Source organism: Patagioenas fasciata, chromosome 1 (genome assembly GCF_037038585.1).
Source record: "Patagioenas fasciata isolate bPatFas1 chromosome 1, bPatFas1.hap1, whole genome shotgun sequence".
Classification (NCBI taxonomy): Eukaryota; Metazoa; Chordata; class Aves; order Columbiformes; family Columbidae; genus Patagioenas; species Patagioenas fasciata.
In genome coordinates this window covers 151798172-151820326 of record NC_092520.1, presented here as the reverse complement: position 1 = coordinate 151820326, position 22155 = coordinate 151798172, and the positions used below count along the sequence as shown (strand labels likewise).

Genomic DNA, 22155 nt, shown 5'->3' with positions numbered 1-22155 from the left:
TGTTTACTCCCAAAGACTCTTCTAGTTACTCTTGTTTAAGATTTTATTCTCAATGTTTGACAGTAAATAAGTAGTTATAATTAAAATAATAGAAACTAAGGACCTTGTTATCCCATCCAAACCTGCCCACAAGAACAACCCTTCACCCATCAGGCGGGACCAGAAACAGGGAAGCCCCTCGCAGAGGTGTACAGATCCCCACAAACCAGTGACAGGTACCTGCTGCACAGTCCCTCCGTGTCCCCTCGTTTACCTTTCCCCACCCCCGTGACCATGAACTTTGGTTCCGCCCAACATTGGTTCTGACCTGTGTTACATGGAATCCCTTTCCCTGCTGTCCCCTCCTTTACCTTACCCCTCACCCCTGTGACCCTGAACTTTGGTTCTGCCCAACATTGGTTTCCCTCGGTGTCACATCAGATCCCTTCCTCCCCTCCTGTCCCTCCACGCCCATCCAGGACCCCTGTCTCCCCTGTGTCAGCCGTCCCAGCCTCTTCCCCCAGATCTGATCTGCCTGCGCTTATTCTAGTCTTGACTGACACCCGCTGCTCCTTGCCAATGCTTACAGCCCATTCATTTTCACCCAGGGCATTCCCTTTCCACTTGCCATCAACCCACACTGAACATCACTCTTTTATGTTCCCTTGGGTAGTATTGCTAAGACCTTCTGAAGGAGGGTAATGAACTGACGCCAAAATTGTGGATATTCTGTTGACTGTATATTGCCTTGAGATATATGACTCAGATAGTGTCCAGCAAGATTGTGAGGTTTTTCACAGTAGGTTTGAGTTTGGGGGAATTAGAACTAAATGTATCAAAATGAGTTATTAGCTCTATGCTTAAAAATCCATAAAAATTAAAGGGTATAGAAATACTGCACTTCGGATTAATTCTGTACCACTTAAGTAATTTATAAAAAATAGTTGTTTGGTGTAAGTTAGTCTAGGCTCCCTCTGCCACTGATCATGAAGGCAACCTAACTAAATCCCTTTGACTGGATATCCAATTTTGACAGCTTGCATTCTCTGAGGTGATTATGTTTCTTTCCACATTTACAAAACAAGATTTTGTGCCTTTCTTTTTCGGGGAAATAAAAAAAAAAAAAAAAATGAAGTATTTTGCTTAAAACTGGACTAAAAGAATAAGCAAAGGTGTTAACCTCAACAGAAGGTCAACTATTGTGAAATGAAATACTGACATGGCTTCAACTGGTTGTAACAGGAATTCTGTCCTTCCTACCCTGCACCGTAACAGGGAGTTGTTGAGCTGGGGATAAATGGGAGCTGGAGTTAGCTGCATGTCAGGGACGTGTGTGCTGCCAGCAAAGGTTTTGAGCTATGGAGCCTTCAGGGTTGTTTGAAAAGAGGGCTAGGTAAAACACTTGCATTCTTCTTATGTCCCGATTTTGTTGTACATTGTCTTAATCCCCAAAAAGAAAACACAGTGGAACATCCATCACTGCTTTCCTCTTCACTCTCTGTGTCTCTGCTGCCTGAGGCAAATCCTCAGAGATGTTGTTGCACCCTTGGTTCTGACTCTCCTCCTTCTTTTCACACTTGGTTCCTGTGTGAGCACTTAGCTTTTTAAAAGAAGTGGTTTTTATCCTCTTTCCTCTACTCAGATCGTCTATAATTGTATAATCTTCTTTGTCATGTTGCTTGCTGCCAATCTGTGGTATCTACCCCTTTCTGGATATCTCTCTCACAGCCCTCAGCAGTGACGTGCAAACACCACATCCTGTACTATCAAAGAAAATATGCAATTCTAATCTTTGTCACACAGCTAAACCATCCCTCCTTGTAACCCCAGGATAGTCACATCTTCCAGCAGCATCTCAGTTGCATCCGCCGATCTCATGGTCACTCCTCTCTACGTGAGAAAGAGATTTTCTGTTTAATAGAGTGGAGAATGAGTAATGATGAAAATTTCTCACACCAACAGCTCCGCAAAACACCCTAATGAAGCTATGCAGATCCATGTCCCTTTTTCCCTCCCTGTTTCATCATTAAACTCTGTCTTTGGCTCTCCCCACAGAGGGCCTGAAGTCTCTCAGTTTTGATATCCCTGTGCTGTCCTAGCCTCGAAATATTCAATTTGATTACCATATCCCTCAGCTCTGCCTCATGCCCCCAGAGCAGTGCCTTGGGCATCTCTGGAGCAAAGAAAATTTAAAATGTTGGCATTGTATTACATAATTCACAAAAGAAACCACAAATATACTTGATCTCCACAGCAGGACTGTCCACAAAGCAACCTGGGATTCAAGCAATTTGTGTGAAATTAGAGCTATTTAAGCCCTATCCCTGAAAATCAGATTAGATACCTCTCCTCTGTTACTCATCTGTTTTGTGAGCACTTATCTCAGCAGGTTAATACAATTGGGCTTTTCTACACTTTCCTAGCAAGTAAGCAGGAGTAAACTACCACATCCTTCAAAATCCACAGACCCAGGCTATATTTTGTAGTAGATTATGCAATGGGGCAAATATGAGATGAGATACACAAAGTGCCTCCTGGCAGAACCCATTGGAAACCTGCTGAGGTTCTTTGTTCTTCCTATCATTAAGCCGAAAGGTCTTAGGCAGAGCAACAGATGATGCTCTTTTCTCCTTCCACTCACTCACACCAAGGTGTAGTGCATGGACAAAAGGCACTTTTCTTTATTCTACTCTTCCACTCTGGTGCAGGAGCCCTTTTTATGTGCCACAATATCTTCCTGATAAGCCATGGCACTAAGATTCACCAGCCCATTCCTAACAAACTATGTCACACCAGACAATAAGGTGACATAGTCAGGGCTCATTTCAGCATTTGCAACACAAAGGCAAGTCAGTCAGAAGAGCCCCTTTTCCTTGGTGAGGAGAGCCAGTATTTACCCACCCTGAGGAGTACTGGGTAGAAGGTAAACATTTTGTTGCCTTTTTCGATTGTGCAGCACAAAATGGCTTTTAAAAATGTTTTAAGATGCATATAGGATGGCCTAGTACAGTTTCACAGAGGCAGAGTGCCAGGGCATATTATGTGAAGTGTTGATCTTTCCTTCACATTCAATTGGATATAGAACAGTCAGTTTTCACTCCTCCTTTCTGGCAACAGGCCCAGCCTCATGCACTTCCATATAAACTGAGCCCCTTGTAGCAGAATATCTGCCCAAGGTATCGGCAAGACTCAGAAACTGCAGTGGTCCTGGTGATAATGGCAGTTCTTTTCTCAAGTACCAAGGGTATGCTCTTTCTCTTGTTCCTCCCATACTTTTGTTTTGCTCAGCCTGCACCTCCACTGCTGCGTTTCTCCAATCATGTTTTACCTCTGCTGGAGGAGGTGATTACATTTGAGCTGCAAGTCCATACAACTGGCTGGGTGGCATTTGGATTTGGCCCTCATGGAGAGTTGCCTGGATTTGACATTGTGATAGGAGGTGTCTTCCCAAATGACAGCATCTTCTCCTCTGTAAGTTGAAAAGACTTCCTCTGCATCACTCTTTGCCAAGGATCATGCTCCAGGTATATTGGTTTGAAAGCATACTGGCTGAACGCTCTAAAGATAGATGTTCGAGGCCATTTGAGATGCCTAGTTGGCATGGCCTCTGGCTGACAGTCCAGAAGAGCCCAGGTCTTCTGCAGGTCCTGTGGTGTCATCCCTGCTAGCCCCATACACCTACCTGAGATACCCTATGGTACCTCAGATGACACTAAATGTTGTTGTTTAGGCAAATACATTGATCCCACCTGCAAGTCAAAACCACAGCCAGAACCAATTAGATATGACTGAAGCCATCACCTGAAGCTAGACGACACTGCTGGGAGTGCAACTTCTTATTCATCCAAACCAGAGGTCAGTTCAGACGGAAGTCAGATGTAAAACATCCAGTGTTTTCCCCCACTGAAGCTCTTCAGAGGTTAATTTACTTGGTTTCCTCTGTAGTAAGTGGAGACATGTTCACCTCCAAAAGTTGGTTCTTCCTGGTGGTCTTAAATGTCTCCCTTAGGAAGAGGATAGGACACCCTTGGGACTTGCTGATTTTCCCATTGTCTGTAAAGGCAACCACTAAGGATAGATGCCTTATGTTAAAACAGCTGGAGTTTAGAGGAACAAAATGCCACTGAGGGTGCTAAATTAAAAAATTGGCTAGTGTTTTGTTTTGCTTTAATCGTGAAAGAGAAACGGGCAGTTGAATGTTACCCAGATACAGAAAGAAAAAGTGCTTACACTGATGAAGTGTTTGCCAGTCACAGTGATTCTATTTTGTTCAGCTGTTTTCAGTTCCCTTTTCACACAACAGTAAGATGGGTTTTGCATTAAATATATCTTGGTGCTTGTCTAAAATGAGTGAACTTTGGAGGAGATGAGGTAGCTCACCTTACTTATGGTTGGTTGCGAAACTGCTCTTTTAATATCTGGTTTTGAAATCTTTTTGTGATTGTGACATAGGCAGTGTTTTTTTAGCTATGAATTACTACAAGGGAAAAAAACAAACGATGACCAATTTAGAAGAAATGTTTGTTCTCTATTTTTTAATAATAATTTTTTTTTAGTTTTTTTTGGTTGGTTGGTTTTGGTTTTTTTTGGTAGAAACAAAGCATTTAATTTCTTCTAAAAGAATATCCTGAAAGGAAAAAATGGAAGTGTTTGGTTTCAAAAATATTAAACGTTCCATTATTTTCAGGAGACATATTTAACATTTTCAATGTTTTTCTGCATTGGTAGCTGCAACTGTTAATGTTCAAAAATGATTCTGGTCTCACAAATGTTCTAGGTTTTTTCAACTCTTTTACCTATCAGAAAATATCTCAGAATTATTTAGGTCTGAAGACACTGAAGTAAGCAAGCACACTAATGACCACAAAAACCTGCATTTGCTCAGGAAGCTCTATATCACATCCACTGAAGCTGTGAAACAAGCAGTTTTAAGAAAAAAATATGGTAGTTACTGTAAATAGAGTTCAAGCGGGGTTTTCCATTTGTGCTCTTCCTTCTAATCCCCTCTCTCTTGCATCTTTGCTTTTTGTTTTAATTTTCCTCTTTACTACAACCATAACAAAGTAATTACCTCAGTAATGTCCAGTGGGTGAAAAACTAGCCAAAAAGACCTGTTTTCACAACTGCGGGAGTTCTTTCAGCTGTTTACTGCCTTCCTCTTTCATAAGGTATATTTATTTTAAAATGTTTTATTTATTTCAAAGTAGCTCATTTGCAGAATACTTATCTTTGAATTTTGATACTTTAATGAAAGAGTGCAGCAGGTATTTCAAAACAGTAGGAAAACAAAAGCTGTATTTTCAAACTACAGTATGTCCCTCTCTAAACTGAGCGTTTGTGTTAGAGAAAAATCGCTTAGAGTATTCTGAAAGCTCAAATCCATGGATAAATTCAAGAAGAAACAATATTAGAGGAGATACTAGGAAACCTAGCAAAAGCTGTAAGCAGGTTTTGAAATAATCACTTAAAAGGACAGAGAAGGGAGGAAAAAATACCAGGAAGGAGTTCACATTAAAACATTCTTCCTTGACCAGACTGTTGTCTGGTAAATTTTTTCTTTCCTCTTTTTATCCCTCCAAGGTTAAGTACTGCATCAGAACTTTTCATTGTAGCACTTAATAGCTACAATACATTAAGGAGACATTTGCTTTATTGTGTTTGAGGTTTCTCTTGGAGACATTTTCACCCCATCTGCAGCCACTGTCTTCTGATTTCTGGTCATTTGAACTCCTTTGCCACAAAAATACGATGCGATTTTAATCAGTCAACTTGTAGTTTTACTTTGTTTTATCCTCATTCTCTTTCTGCAGCTGTGTGTACAGTCCCACCTATTCACCTTGTATTTTCATAGCAGCAGTTATTGTGGCCCATTCTGTTCGCAGTGAGATTTCCACAGGAACTAGACATTTAGATGCTTTTCAAACTCTGCCTCATGTTTCTGTGCCTTTTTACCAAGTAACACTTGCATTTGAAGACCTCAGTCATGCGTTATTTGTCTTTTTCTCCAAGTCTATGCTGCTGAAGCCATCAGTTAGCTTGTAGTTTCTAGGAGAGGTTAGCATCCACACCCAGGTCCAGGTTCCAGGTAGTATGGAAAACCGAAGATTTAAAGTAGAAGCTTTGGTATGCTCAAAGTATTTTACTTTTGAGCTACCTCTGTTTTTCAACGGGGCTTATTTTACTTCACGTTCTGTGTGGTTGAGCCAGATGTGCTAAGGCACTGCAGCATGCAGCAGGTCACTCATGGAGCAGGGCAGGTCCACTGAGGTCCATCCTATGCAGGCCATCCTCTGGGTGATGGGGCCCAGGGACTGCTCTTTTCTTGGAGCAGCTGGATATAGCAGGGACTGGATGTGAGTACTCTTCGATGGGTTTGTGGAAATCACCAGTGAAAGCAGAGGAGCTTTTTGGAGAATTGTTCCATCAATATAGACACATATAGAAATACGTGTAATAAACCGATGATATTTACTGATTCCCATGGAAACTACACAGCATCACAGAGAAGAGAAATAATGGGTATACATTTAAATGCTCTGTGACGAGTCTAGCTAAGAGCTCAGAAAGTGCAATATACACTAGTGTCAGATATAAGCATTTATCCAAGAGAGCTGGAGCCCCTTGTTAGTGTCAGCTCATGGTAGATGCGCCATCCTTGTGAAACAGAGCTCGAAAGTACCAGCTCCATCAGTGTGTTATTGCATTAACACCTTCCCTCTTTAAACAGCATCAGCCCACACAGTCAGCTCTCACTCAAGACGAAGCAGAATCTGCTGATCAGCCTGGGCAATATTCCATAGGGAAGAGAGGCACTATTTTTGTGTAAAGATTTGTGGGATTAGTGTTATCGTGAGTTGTGCTTGTGACTCCAGAAAACCGGCAATTAAAAATGTTGATTGAACTGGATGGATGTTTCCGATGCTCAGTTCATATTACAATAGGTTAGTTAGTAACACAATTCCCTTATGGGAAAGAAAAGCAAACAAACAAAAAACCCCACACAAAACCACACAGAAAAAATCTGAAAGAAAAAGAATTTAAGACCTGGTGGAGCAGATGTGTTTGCCCTTCACCAGGATGCAGTCTCATCATCTTATCTCACTCGTTATCAAAAAGCAAGCAGTCACTTGCTAAATGCATCATCCTTCCTGCCCTCTCAGTTCTGGGTCTCATTCTCCTTGTGCTGCCTCCCTTTGGCTTCTCCAATTCCCTGTGCACATCAGTGAGCTGCCAGGGGAACCTTCAGGTGACTCGTGTACCTGTTTCTTTCCCAGTTTGCTGTCCCAGCTCAAGAAACCAAGTATGCCTGTGCCTTTATCCCACTGCCCATGGTCAAGCAGAAACACCATATCTACAAGGTAAACTTGCAGGCTGTATTACTGGGGAAAAAAAAATAGGTCAGGAGAGACTTGTTCCTTCAATCATGTGTACAAGTCCATCTTTTACAGCATTTTATTATAATTTGGGAGCATTCCATCTGTCTTTCACTGTCATCGGGATGAGCCAGACAATTTGTCTGGCTTGTGTGGAGATAAACTGTGCCTGGTTTCTAGGTTTGGAAGTACCTTTGTCTTTGTGTACATCACACCTGAAGAAACCTTGCTACAAGTCTGATGTCTCAGTGTAGTGAGCTCAGGCCATTATCTATTGGTATCTTTGAAATCAAAGGGAGCCTCTGGAATTTTCTATATTGGAAAATACTTTTGCTTTCATCCTCGGAAATTGCTAAGAGTATTTGTATAGAAAGCAAAATTAATATTTTTGCAGTTCTGTTTTCAAGATGGAATATGCAAAAAAAAGAAGAGCAAAAAAAAGAAACAGGAACTTTCCAAAATAAGCCTAGTTTACTTCTCAAATTAAGGTAGCTTTGCTTCAATGTCAAGCAACCCTATTTTCATGGGTTTTGAGCTCTTAAAAACAGATGTTCCACTGCAATGGCATACAGCAGAATTTCACAAGGAAGAATTTGCATGGGCTGGAAAAAAAGAAGAATTTCATAGGTAATCCCGCAGAACAGACTCAAGAGTTTCTGTCAGTTCTTGTGGTAACAAGATTTTGATGCCTGATCTCATCAATGCTGGTAAAAAGTTCTGTGATTAATGAACAGATTCAGGTAATTTCTGGGGTTTATTTAAAACTGTCTTGATTATAGCATTTTTGGCATATAGCGGACCTGAGATCAAGGTCCCTTATCTTGCTTTGCAGCCAAGATAATTCTGTATGTGGTAAACTATGTACATTTCTAGCCTGGAACCACGCTGCTCAGCATAACAGGTCAAATAGACACTCCTGTGATTCTGATAAAGGAGAGGTGCTTTAGAGAAAGATGGAAATCCTTTCTGGAAAAATGGACTCTGCTGGTTGCATACCAAAATGAGTAGATAAATCATCACCCAGTTTACCATCGATTTTATGAAACAGATTATATCTGTTTGCCTCAGCTACGGTTAACTGCTCTTTCCAGTTGCCTGGGAAATAAATATTTTAGAGCTGACAATAACTTTGACTTTTTTCTTTTGGTTACAGTTTGAACCTGTAATAACACCCCACAACATAACCTTGGTTCATCACATTCTTGTTTATGCCTGTGGCAACGCCATTGTGTTACCCAATGGCGTAGGTGATTGCTATGGAGCCAATTCAGATTTTTCCCTGTGCTCTCAGGTGCTTGTGGGCTGGGCTGTTGGAGGAGAGGTGAGTCTGCAGGTCCCATTCCCTGCCCCATTTCTTGTTATGAACAGCTGCACCCTTCTTGGGAGCTTGTTCAGTTAAGACCCCACAGTCCTGAAAGGCCAAACAAACTGGGGAAGTTTCCTCATACCGTCCCTACTTTGCTTCTGCTGCATCGGGTGATGCCAGCCATTTCCACATAGTCGGCAATGCTCTGCATATTATTATCATCATCATACCTGCATTAAACACGTTTTGTATGTCACACACTAAAGGCTTTCATTCTGACCTTTTGATATAGTCACCATTAATTTCACAAAATGCTCCTTGTGCTAGTCTTGTGTAACTGACAGAAGTGTACCTACTTTCTGCTTTTTTCCTACTGGCTCTACCTCTTCTTCAGCAGAGTAAAATCAAAAGTTCAGTGAAATTGGTGCTTCTGAGTGGCCTAGTTGGAAGTCAGTGCTGCACAAATTATGGTATCTATCTTATGCCTTTCAAAGCAAAATGTATTTTGTATTTCTATAGTATGCATGTACACAGGGATGGAGAGATGGAGGAGATAAGTTTTAGACAAAATCCTTATACTAATTCTACTCAGAATTTATATTATATGGTGCCAATATTGATATGAAATTTGCTGCAATAACATACACATACTATAACAATTTCTTATTAATTATAGTATAAAAATAAAGATTAAATCAGTCAAAAGGACAAATGAAAAATAAAGTTTGAGAATTTTCCCTTGTTCCAACTCAGAAGGAAAAGAAATGGAACTGGCAGAATTCCCCAGAACATTTTGATTTCTAACAATATGTAAATAAATATTCAGAAATGTGAGAAAGCAAGAACTTTCTTTTTGTAAGTGTTCAATCAAAAAAAAAAAAAAAAGAAACAACAAAACAGAGAAGTGTTATAAACTAACTACTCCATATAACTTTATTCCTCCTTTTCCTCTTTAGTCTTACCAATTTCCAGATGAAGCTGGAATTTCTATAGGGACACCTTGAGACCCTCAGTACATCCTACTAGAAATCCATTACAGCAATTTTGACTTGTTACCAGGTGAGTAAGTGCTGGGCAGTTGTCTGACAAAGAATGTTTTCAGGATGGAAGTCTCAGACCTCATCTACATGCCTATTGGAAACCAGCTTCTGCATTAAATCCTTTCATATGCTGCTCAGTACAAACCTTCAGGACAGCAAGAGTCAGCTGGACTGGGCTCCCATTCAGGAAGAACTTAAATTTTTGAAACGCGGTTACACCTGCTTAGATCAGATGCATCTTGCCATTGAAAAAGCGGAGCACATCCTCCCACTGTGTGGGAGTGTTGGGGAAAACGTCAGGGAAATGTGGGCATCATAGGAGAAAGGAGAGGAGTGGGAAGGGACAGCGTGGCTGCAGGAGAAATAGCTGTATCGAGACTCAGGATGAAGACCTGAGAGCCTAATAATACCACCCCAGGCTTCTATAATGCCGTTTACTCCAGCCCTCAGTCTTTGTGACAGGTGATGAAGAATGCCACCATGGTATTTGCCATCATTTTACAGAAGGGGAAACAAAAGCGTGGAGTAATTTTATGGAAATTGTCTGAGACTATAAGTAGGTCATCCTGTTACTCTGTGCCTGTTCCCAGCCTGTGGCTGGGAAAGAGATGCTGCATGGGTTCTTGCTTCAGGCCCCACTTCTGATGTTTCTGGGGTCATTGCTGAAGGAGTAGTCACTTTTCTTTCACAGGCTTGATCGACAGTTCAGGGGTGTGAATCTACTACACGCCAGAGCTACGGAAATATGATGTGGGGGTTCTGCAAACAGGTATCTTCATTTTCCCTGTGCATTTCATTCCTCCTGGAGCAGAATCCTACAGATCTTATGGCCTGTGCAATTCCAGCCAGTTTGATGAAGTGAGTATGAGGAAAGCCATATGAAATCTTTTTTGATCATTCCCACTTTAGGTTTTCATCTTGCTGTAGACATGTCCAAAAGCCATTTGGTGCAGGGTGCCATCTTAGCCTCCATGTTTGCATGGTGCAAAATGGATATCGGTTCTCAGAAGAGACTCAAGGTTTGGCCCAAGAGCATTAGCAGAGCAGTGTGAGCATGTCAGAACCATAGCTCCAATACCCCTTCATCCCATCTAAGTGAAAGGGAAACAAAACCTAAAGGATGTAGTGACTTCCTAAGACCCCCAAGGGAGACTGTTCCATCACAATCAAGTGGCCTTTGTCCTACCATAGGTGTGTGGAAGGTGCAGGAAGGCAGGTACCAGGCTGGGAGGATGTGGTGCTGTCTCTCAGGTCAAGAAGGTACCTCTAGAGTGGAGATCTAACATCCCACACAACACAGCCAAGAAGCTGCTGGTAATAATCAGCTCTAGTGGACTGTGGGATCCAGTGAATTTATCCTCTCCAGGACCACTAGCTGTGAGGTTGCCACTTTCCCTTTTTTCTGTTCCAGGCAGTGCTGAGGCTGCGGATAAACTCCAAAGAGATAAGACACTCCCAACCCTATCCAAACATGCACACTCAGAGAGCAGACTCAGCTGACCACAAACAGATAAACACAGACAGGAGAACAGGACCTTTACAGACACCACCCAGACACAAACAATGCCCACATGAGCATGGACAGCACATATGACCCAATCTTCTTCCTCTTCTCTGACTAATCAGACTCAAAGTTCACAAGAGGAACACAACTATATGCTCACTCACCCGGCTTCCATATGTAATCACATTTGTTCTTCTCTTCAGTTTCTGGTCCAGACCATAAGTCCTTTCAGTATCTGTGCCCATATTCAGGGCCCTTTTTTTCAGTCTCTGATCTGGATCTTGGGTCTTTCCAGCTTGAAGCTTCCTAGTGGATCACCCGACCTCAAAACCACAGGCACACACATATATACCATATAGGGAGCACACTCGTGCAGAAAGTAGTTAAAAACAGAGTTTAATAAGATAGTACAGACGGCAGCAATCAAGTACCAAGTTTGATCAGACAAACATACTGACCAGTAGTCTGCTTCAGTACAACTGCGCTCTCCTCTTCCTCTCTCCATTTTCGCCATGTTTCTTTCTCTCTTTCCCTTCCTTTGACCTCTTCCCTAAGCATCCCACAATAAATTTTGTACATTTCCCTAACGCACTTAGAACATCCTGTAAATGTTACGCAGTCCCACAATCCCCCTTGGATGGGCCTTAAATTTGCTCCCTTTTATGAGGCCTGAGGTAATCTTGCTTTTCTTCTTTTCATCATTTTTCAAAGATTTTCTTTGAGCCTTTAAAGGTTTACATTTTGATTGTTCTTTTAGTGGTTTATAGACCAGTGTCTTATGATTTCTGCTTTCACTCTTTCTATTTGCTCTTTCTTAGGCTTCGTGTATCTGCATGTTTAACTTACTATCTCTCCTGTATATTGTCTTTGTTTTTACTTAGCTGATAGCAAGATGTGCTTACAGCACCCAGCATGAGGTATCACAAATTCAGACAACTATTCCAGAGTACCTAAAGCCAGAAGGGTCATTTCCAAAAAGGCTCACTAGAGCAACATTTCAATCAGTAGTGACCTACATAAGGAAATGGGCTTCAACCTCCTTTTTAAGAAAAATGTTAAGCTGACAATTATATGAGTTCCATCAAGCTTTTGACTTGATGGGCAGGACTGAAACATAGTGCTGAGCTCTGTCTGCCAGGCTTTGACCTACTTCATTTTAAACCACAGATGAATGGGATGCTGGTTCCAGATCTGTGTGTCTTTGCCTACTTGCTTCACACCTACCTGTCTGACAGAGGAGTGAAAGGTGCTCAATACCGGTAAGAGAAGGAAATTCACAGTGTCACTGCCCATGCCACGGGACCATTCCCCACCTCTTGGGCTAGAGTGGATGAGAATGGTGTTCCCAGGTTAGTATCCATCCGTCAGTGCCCCGGACACTGTACTGTCTGAATTAAAGTATAAAGAACTAGCTCCTAGTGAAAGAACTAAACTGAGGGAGTGCAGTCTGGATGACCGGATAGCGAGGTGGACTGTGAACTGGCTGAAGGAAGAAGTCAGAGAGTTGTGGTCAATGGGGCAAAGTCCAGTTGGAGGCCTGTATCCAGTGGAGTGCCTCAGGGATCAGTACTGGGGCCTATATTATTCAGTATATTCATCAATGATATGCACGAGGGAATAGAGTGTACTTTCAGTAAGTTTGCTGATGACACAAAGCTGGGAGGAGTGGCTGACACGCCAGAAGGCTGTGGCGCCCTCCAGCAAGACCTGGACAGGCTGGGGAGTTGGGCAGGGAAAAATTTAATGAAATATAACAAGAGAAAGTGTAGAGTCTTGCATCTGGGTAGAAACAACCCCAGGTTCCAGTATAAGTTGGGGAATGACCTATTAGAGAGCAGCATAGGGGAAAAGAGACCTGGGGGTCCTGGTGGACAACAGGATGACCATGAGCCAGCACTGTGCCCTTGTGGCCAGGAAGGCCAATGGCATCCTGGGCTGTATTAGAAGGGGGTGGTCAGTAGGTCAAGAGAGGTTCTCCTCCCCCTCTACTCTGCCCTGGTGAGACCACATCTGGAATATTGTGTCCAGTTCTGGGCCCCTCAGTTCAACAAGCACAGGGAACTGCTGGAGAGAGTCCAGCACAGGGCAACAAAGATGATGAAGGGAGTGGAACCTCTCCCTTACGAGGAAAGGCTGAGGGAGCTGGGTCTTTTTAGCTTGGAGAAGAGGAGACTGAGGGGTGACCTCATTAATGTTTACAAATACATGAAGGGTGAGTGTCAAGAGGATGGAGCCAGGCTCTTCTTGGTGACAACCAATGATGGGACAAGGGGTAATGGGTTCAAACTGGAGCACAAGAGGTTCCACTTTAATTTGAGAAGAAACTTCTTCTCAGTGAGGGTGACAGAACACTGGAACAGGTTGCCCAGGGGGGTTGTGGAGTCTCCTACTCTGGAGACATTCGGAACCCGCCTGGATGCCTTCCTGTGTAACCTCATCTAGGTGTTCCTGCTCCGGCAGGGGGATTGGACTAGATGATCTTTTGAGGTCACTTCCAATCCCTAACATTCTGTGATTCTGTGAAAGAAGGGTCAGCTCAGCAGAGTGTAAGAGATAAGAGATCAGGACTGCACCTCTTGTTAAATAAAATAGGCCCAGGCAGTGAGCTCAAGCACTGGACTGCTGCTCATCCACACTAGGCAGCAGCTAGACAGTGCCCTTGCTTAGCTTGGTCCTCCTAATTAGACTCATGCTGAGGCCACACAGGCACAGTTCTGGGGATTGTATGTACCACTTCCTGTGGGCTGTGTGGGAAAAACTACACTGGGTTTGGTTTCCTCCACCATCCTCCCACACTGAAAACTTCAGCACCCTTATGCACTCTCTGAGCACAGCACAACCCACAGAGGATGAATTCTCATTTTCAAGCTATGAAAATAGCAGATTGTGGTCTGCAGCATAGCATTTGAACACTACTTCAGCCACTTAGAATTTTGGAAAATAAATAAATAAATAAATAAACAGAACTAAAAAAAAAAAACCCACAATTTTGCTTTGGCCAAAGAGGCATCACAGAGGTGCAGGTGTTTGGTAGTATAGGTGTGGGGCCTATCTCCCCCTTAGGTTTCTAATTTCAGAATAACCAGCTGAAGGACTTGGCAGAGAAGAACCTAATGAAGTTCAACAAGGGTGAGTGTAGGGTCCTGTACCTGGGGAGGAGTAACCCCAGGCACCAGTACAGGTTAGGGGCGGACCTGCTGGAAAGCAGCATTACAGAGAAGGACTTGGGAGTTCTGATTGACAACAGGTTGACCATGAGTCAACAATGTGCCCTTGTGGCCAACAAGGCCAGTGGCTGCATTAGGAAAAGTGTGATCAGCAGGCTGAGGGAGGTTATCCTCCCCCTCTACTCTGCCCTGGTGAGGCCACATCTGGAGTACTGCATGCAGTTCTGGGCTCTCCAGTTTAAGAAGGACAAGGAATTACTGGAGTGAGTCCAGCAAAGGGCTACAAAGATGATTAGGGGCCTGGAGCATCTTTCTTGAGGAGAGACTAAGAGAACTGGGTCTGTTTAGCCTGAAGAAGAGAAGCTGAGAAGGGATCTCATCAATGTTTATAAATATCCCAAGGCTGGGTGTCAAGAAGATGGAAACAGACTCTTTCCAGTGGTGCCCAATGATAGGATAAGGGGCAATGGGCACAAACTGAAGCACAGGAGGTTCCACCTAAACATGAGGAGAAACTTCTTTACTTTGAGGGTGCCAGAGCACTGGAACAGGCTGCCCAGAGAGGCCATGGAGTCTCCTTCTCTGGAGATATTCAAAACCCGCCTGGACACGTTCCTGTGCGATCTGCTCTGGGTGAACCTGCTTTAGCAGGTGGGTTGGACTAGAGGATCTCCAGAGGTCCCTTCCAACCCCAACCATTCTGTGATTCTGTGATAAGCCAAGCACCACACTGCAGACAGTTACATGGAGGTAGACAATCTGTGCCAGTAAGCCACAGAACAATGCCCAACCTTATGATATTTAGCAATATGGGTGCAACCCGAGATGTCGCAGTGACACCCCAGTCTTGGAGTGCTCACTGTGACACCTTCAAAATCAAGTTCCCTGCCTGTTTATGTAGCATTGCTGGTGCGTGCTCTAGGGTATGATGTGAGTTCCATCTGGAATGGCAGGGGGAAATTTTGGCATTGCCTTAGATGGTTGTGTTCTAACACCAAATCCCCAGACCTCTGCACTGTCTCACATAACTGAGCCACATGCTGATTCACAAGATCTAAAAACCTGCAATATGGATGGAGAAGCAGCACTCAAGCTTGACCTAAGAAGCAACATCACCAAGCACTGTAGAAAGAGCAAGGAAGAATTCATATGTGATACTTCTGCATTGTCACGGAAGTCCTAAAGAGCCTGCCAACGTTACACAGTTAGGGTCAGACAGTCTGTTCATTTAGGATGGCATTTTGTAATGCAAGTATTGGAGTTCTTACTTCTGGGATTCCAGGCTGTCATCTGAAAGGCAAAAGTTTCAAGGTACAACAATTACTAACATGTAAAAAGTCCATATTTGGACTCCAGACCAAAGAGGGTTGGGTAAGAAATTTCAGGTGTATGTTTGGGACTGACTGCTACTGCAAGTTTGTTCTGAGAGTCATGGTACAAAAGAGATCAAGCATAATTTCTGGAGGGGATTTTTCTTGTCTCTGTTTATTTTAGTCAGAAATTGGTTATTCCACACCCCTCCCTGGAAATGTTATTGCTTTCTCCCCTTGTTTGTCTTCCCCAGGGATGGTGAGCAACTGGGGATCTTCTGTGAGGACAATAAATATGACTTCAGGCTGCAGGAGATTCGGGACATGAAGGAAATCCTCATAATGAAACCAGTACATTCCTCCCCTGTGATGTAGCCATGGGTGGACAGGCTGGGGAGGTGGTGAGCACCAGAGGTGTCAAAGCATGTCGACATATTCTGTCCTTCCTTCCTCCTCAGGCTGTGGCCTGTTGTTTTCACACAGTTTCCAGGTTCCCCATATTGCGAGCGGTTGTTCTGCATGTTTTGCCTGTGTGGCTCTGACAGTGTGACCTACTGTGTTCCCTAGGGGGATGAGATCATGGTTGAATGCAACTATGAGACACTGGATCAGTCAAGAATTACTTCTGTAAGTTTGTTTTTCTACATACAAATCTTTCACTGCTTTTAAAAACAGTTTATCATCATTAACATCTTTTGGGCAGACATATCTCTCTTCCTCAAGCAAATACATCCCTGGAAAAAGCTTCTTGTGCCAGACACAATATCGTATATATACTGAGGTGTGCCTTGTACAGTTGCTGAATGGCTGGAGAGTAGGTCTCCAGCAAGACCTTCCTAGAATAGGCTTATGAACAGATCCCAAAGCTGTCTTGCATCCAATACCATACAAGCTAACTCTTGTCTAAAACATCAAGTGCAAGTAGCGAAACTTACAGCTGAGTTGGTTTTCAATCATTGAACACTTGCATTTAGTGGACAGGCAGAAGTCAAATACAGAAACTGCTGTAATCTGACAGCTGGGTCTGATTTGGACTTCTCAAAATATGAAGACATTCTTTTTAGTTCTTCTTATTTATACCAAGCATCAATTCTGCAGAAATTAGCATGTAAACAATTATTGTCATACTTCATAACTTATTTTAGAGCATATGCCATGTGGTGGAGTTAATGACATTATTGCACTTGGAAATATGCACAAGAAACAGATTTTACCTGAAGAGGATTACAGAGTTTATATTTACAGAGAGTAACATTGTTTGCTCTGGTTGGGCCCATTCCAAACGCAGGGATCAATTGAAAAATCCCAATCTAGATGTCACAGTGAGTTTATTCCGTGAATATTTTAGTTGGACTTCCAAAAGTTTCAGATTTGGGGATACAAATATGAAATACAAATCTACTAGTGAAAATACTGTATACAAATATAGTAATCTGAAATGCAAATATAGTCGTCTCCCTGAATGAGAGAATAAGCGTCTTTAGGTTATATTTAGGTTATAAAACCACAGAGCAGCCTATTTAACAGACACTCTTGTGAGAATACTTTGATTCTCTGTTTCTAACTCTCCTTTTTTTTTTCTTTTTTAAATTTTTGGCCAGATAGGATCTGTTTAAGCTGTGAACAAGAGTGCTTTCCTGAGAAGAAATAGTCTCTTCATTGTGTCTCAGCAGACCTTTGAGTCATCCTTGTGTCTTTGCAGGGTGGGTTAAGCACCATGAATGAGATGTGTCTCACATTCCTCTTCTACTACCCTCGTAACATCATCTCCAGTTGTTTGAGCTACTCTGACATTTTGTATGTTGTGCATGTGCTCAAGCAGGAGGCCTCAGAGTAAGTCCTAAGTCAACATGTTTCTGGAGGTAGCAGAGTAAAATGTAGCTACAAAGAATGGAAAAAGGAAAAGATAATGACAGTGAAATGTTGCTGATAAGGAAGAAAAAGCCATTTATCTGGATCTGTCAAGTTGAACTCCCTTGTTGCAGGAAATCTATTAACTGTGATACTTTAGCAATCTTTTTCTCCTTTATCTTTTTTTCCACTTCATTTCTTTTGTCTGCCTTCCTCGGCTTCTCATCATTTGTCTTCTCCATCTCCCTGTAGCCCCTTACTCTCTCCCCAGTGCAGAGGAAGGAATGATGGCCATGGACTTTGTTGACTGAGACAATGAGACTGTCAAAATTGCAGAGAAAGCAGCCAAGGAGGCAGATCAAGTAGTCTTGATTAAAAACATTCATGTAAGTCTCCCTTCTGAGTAATTTGTGGTTGAGGAAATGGATTTGACTCTGACATTCCAAGAGTAAAGCACGGGTGAGAGATAGAGTCAACACACACCACCTTTGGTAACACCAGCTATTCACAGTTCATCCATGGCTGTAGGAACTGAAAGGGATTATCTGAATTATGAAGTTTTCTCTCTTAGGCTGCAGTTGCAAATAACTGTACAAGACATATTTAGTCACCACTTAACTTTGAACTTAAAAAGATAAAAAATATTCTCCAAAGAGAAAAAAACACTCTTGTGTCTTGGTAAGATAACAGGGCCTAAGAGGTGATGCCATGGCAGTGCATTTTTGACAGAATGAGCAATAAAATAGAGGTGAAAGTCCCTCAGACAATGTACATACAAAGGGAGTTATGATGATCCAGAAAATCCACATACATGACATAGCTTCCTGGCTCTTACTTATCTGGCTGCATTTCAGTGCATTAGTCTGGTATCTACTTATCTTAGAGGTAAATTAGGGAAAAACTCTCTTAATTGAGAAAGGATCAAAATTCCATCTTCTTTCTCAGAAAGCTTTCTACTGTCAGAAGACTCATGTCATGGCTTTCTCTGAGATACCCAGTTACACATCTGGATGGCAAACAAATCTGAGTAAATCATGTCCCACACTTGCAGTGTTATGCTAGAATCTTGTGGCTCCCAACTGAAAAACAGATCATGTAAATTTTTTTTTTCTGTTCTTTCCTTCCATCCTTAGGAACTCCAGAGAAATGAGAGTGGTCTAATCAGAGACATCAATATTCCAGAGGGGGCTGCCTGTCACAATATTTCTGGACACCTCTCAATGTCAGGCCTGAGGACCACAGCAAACCTCCATTTGACCACAGCTAGTGCTTCTGAGTTATCAGCCACCAAAGAAACCACTTCACTTCCTTTTCTTTCACTCACACAGCTGGTGTTTGCTTGGCTTATCTTGGCCTCTGAATACGGAAACCGAGGGGCAGAACACCAAAACAGATCACTGGCCTGCTGGAGAAGTCTCTGTAATTACCATCTGGTAGTGGGGTATTCCAGATCTGATGGTCCTGAACATAAGAGGATACTTAAACAATAGAAAAATGTCCCCCTTTAGAAGAAATACATTCAACAGGCACTGGCATTTATTTTAGTTTCATTAAAAATACTTTCTAGTATAGTTCATTCTGAATCAGAAAAGCAATGTACTATAATGCAGTAAAGACAGGAAAACAGGCACCTCTTCAATAGCTGCTCTTAATTATTAAGTCCAGAGCTTTCATAGATGGGCTACTATATGTATTTGCTCACTGGCATTTCAGTCATCATTATCTATTGTCAAGCTATCAACATACTCCCTGTACTCAGGTCAGTACAGAAAACTAAGCTCCTAAGTTATTAATAATGTGTTTGAATCTAAAACTAGTCCTGCCATATCTAGCAAGAAAGTATGTATTCCAATGACCTCATGGCAGAGAATTCACTTGCTGATTGCCAGGTAATAATGAGGCAATGACTCATTGTTTACCAAAAAATGGACTTTACACATTGTCATACAGCCAACCTATGAATTCCAGTTTTACAAAAGCTAAACCATTTGTTGTTCTCTCTTCTTACATTTTTCCCCAGTGTATACATGAGAATCAGAAGAGCAAATCTGATGATAGTTATATTCTTTGTCATGATACTTACTCTTCTGAATTTCAAATTTCATACCGAAACTTTTCAACAAATTATCGCCTCACTTTCCCAAAGGCAGAGCCCCTGCTTATTTTTACAATAATTGGTACACAAGGCAAAAACACCCTCAGACTTTAAAAGCAAGCATTACAAAGCAGAGTGATTAGGAGGCTAACTAACCATGCGGAGTGGATTCCTTCCTCAGTGGACTGATGAACATGTATTAGCTAGTAATTAGCTTGGCTAAAACTGAAGCATGGACAGAAAAAAAAAATATTTGCCTTGAAGGCAAGTTCATGAAGAGAACCCATGAGATTGCAAGAGAATCGTCCAGACACCCAGTCATGTCCTGAATAGAGCATATATTACTGGGATCACTGCACTGTGCTTAGTAACATAATCTTAATTCTCACTAAACATTTTCCCCTTCAAATTCCTATGGGAATATACCAAATTCCTTCTGAGTCAGAGCATAGCCAAGTCACAGCAAGGCCAGTAGTAGTGAGTGACACATTCATCCTCCATTGTACTTAATGAGGCTTGCATAGAATAAAACAGAACAGTTCCAGTTGCAAAGTACCTACAACAATCATCTAGTCCAACTGCCTGACGAATTCAGGGCTGACCAGAAGTTAAAGCTCATTATTAAGGGCATTGTCCAAATTTCTCTTCAACATTGACAGGCTCGAGGCATCAACCACATCTCTAGGAAGCCTGTTCCAGTGGCTGACCACCCTCTCGGTAAAGAAATGTTTCCTAATGTCAAGTAAGAACCTCCCCTGATGCACCTTTGAACCATCCCCATGTGTCTTGTCACTGGATACAAGGGAGAAGAGATCAGCACCTCCCTATCCACATTCCCTCCTCAGGAAGATGTGGAGGTCACCTCTCAGCCTCCTTTTCTCCAGCCTAGACAGATCCAGAGTCCTTGGCTGCTCCTCACAGGACATGCCTTCCAGCCCTTCCACCAGTGTTGTTGCCTTCCTCTGGATGCATTGAAGGACCTTCACATACTTCGTAAATTGTGGTGCCCTGAGCTGGTTTTGGCTGGGATAGAGTTAATTTTCTTCAAGGTAGCTAGTATGGGGTTAGTTTTTGTGCTGAAAACAGTGTTGATAGTACCAGAATGTTTTAGCTACTGCTGAGCAGTGCTTGCACAGAGCCAAGGCCTTTCCTGCTTCTTGCACCACCTCACCAGCGAGTGGACTGGGGGTGCACAAGAAGTTGGGAGGGCACACAGCTGGGGCAGCTGACCCCAACTGACCAAAGGGATGTTCCATACCATACAACATCATGCTCAGCAATATAAAACTGATGGAAGAGGAAGGGGAGGCCATTTGCGGTGATGGCATTTGTCTTCCCAAGTAACTGTTACATGTGACGGAGCCCAGCTTTCTTGGAGATGGGTGAACACCTGCCTGCCCATGGGAAGCTGTGAATGAATTCCTTGGTCTGTTTTGCTTGTTGCATGGCTCTTGCTTTACCTATTAAACTGTCTTTCTCCTAACCCAAGAGTGTTCTCACTTTTACTCTTCCAATTCTCTCCTCCATCCCACTGGAGGGGGAGTGAGTGAGTGGCTGCATGGTGTTTAATTGCCAGCTGGGGTTAAACCACGACAGGCCCAGAACTGCACACAGCGCTCAAGGTTAGGCTGCACCAATGCTGAATGAAGCAGGATAATCACTGCTTTTGACCTGCTGGTTATGATGTGTTTGATGCACCCCAGGATGTGGTTTGACCTCTCGGCTGCCAGGGCACACCCTGCTGGTTCACATTGAGCCTCCTGTCGACCAGCAGATCAGGCTGGGTCATCAGCTTCTCCTGGCAGATTACATCTGCCATCAGCACAAAAACTAAATCTGACATTTCCAATTGGAAATGCTGCTATGAGCAAAGGTATTTCCTCTAACAAGGATTCACAGTACAATGTCCATAGCTGCCACCTCCTGCTCTATGAAAGCATTAGTCATGCAAGAACTAAAAGCCTGGAAAGCCTATAGGCTTGTCTTGTCTAAACTAACCTATTGTAGTTCCTGCCTTTGCTTACTAAACACCCCTAGTCCTTCCCAAAAGAGGCTGGACCAATCCCACGTCAATCCTCATTTGCCATCAGAAGTTACCTACAAGTGGAAGAACATGCTTCTGAGATGCACAAAACCCAACATTCTGCAGGACAGGGCAAGTGAGCCTGGTTCTGGTTTAGAGGAGCTGCGGACATGACAGAGCCTTAAGATGTGGCAGAGTCCTGTTTTGGCAGGGTCCTGTTTGAGCAACATTGAAAACCTTTCTCTGTGGATCAGGGGCAAATGTATCATGCTGTCAGATGTCTGCTTCTGAGAGCCTTTTTGGACAGCAAGGGTTGCTCCCTGTGATGTGCTGTAGGTCCACCCTGAAAGCTTCACTCTGCTTCCCAGGGTTGACTTCTGAATCTCTGTACTTTTCTTCTCCTTTTCATTTCATATGATAAAGCTTGTCTTGTCAAAATACAAGGATGGGGGAAGGGACAAGGTGTCAATATTTGGTAATTCAGAATACTACTAATACCAGAATCAC

The 22155-nt window shown here is 42.7% G+C and overlaps 1 protein-coding gene across 1 annotated transcript; it reads left to right on the top strand.

The window, feature by feature from the left end:
* Positions 1 to 3195: 3195 nt before the first annotated feature.
* On the top strand, positions 3196 to 19020 carry LOC136101337 (putative DBH-like monooxygenase protein 2). The gene is given in 11 exon segments (XM_071803659.1): positions 3196 to 3450; positions 7230 to 7337; positions 8506 to 8673; positions 9615 to 9717; positions 10390 to 10556; positions 12370 to 12461; positions 15934 to 16030; positions 16247 to 16306; positions 17382 to 17512; positions 17802 to 17916; positions 18664 to 19020. Coding segments are annotated over 11 exon segments (1653 nt in total).
* Positions 19021 to 22155: the final 3135 nt, after the last annotated feature.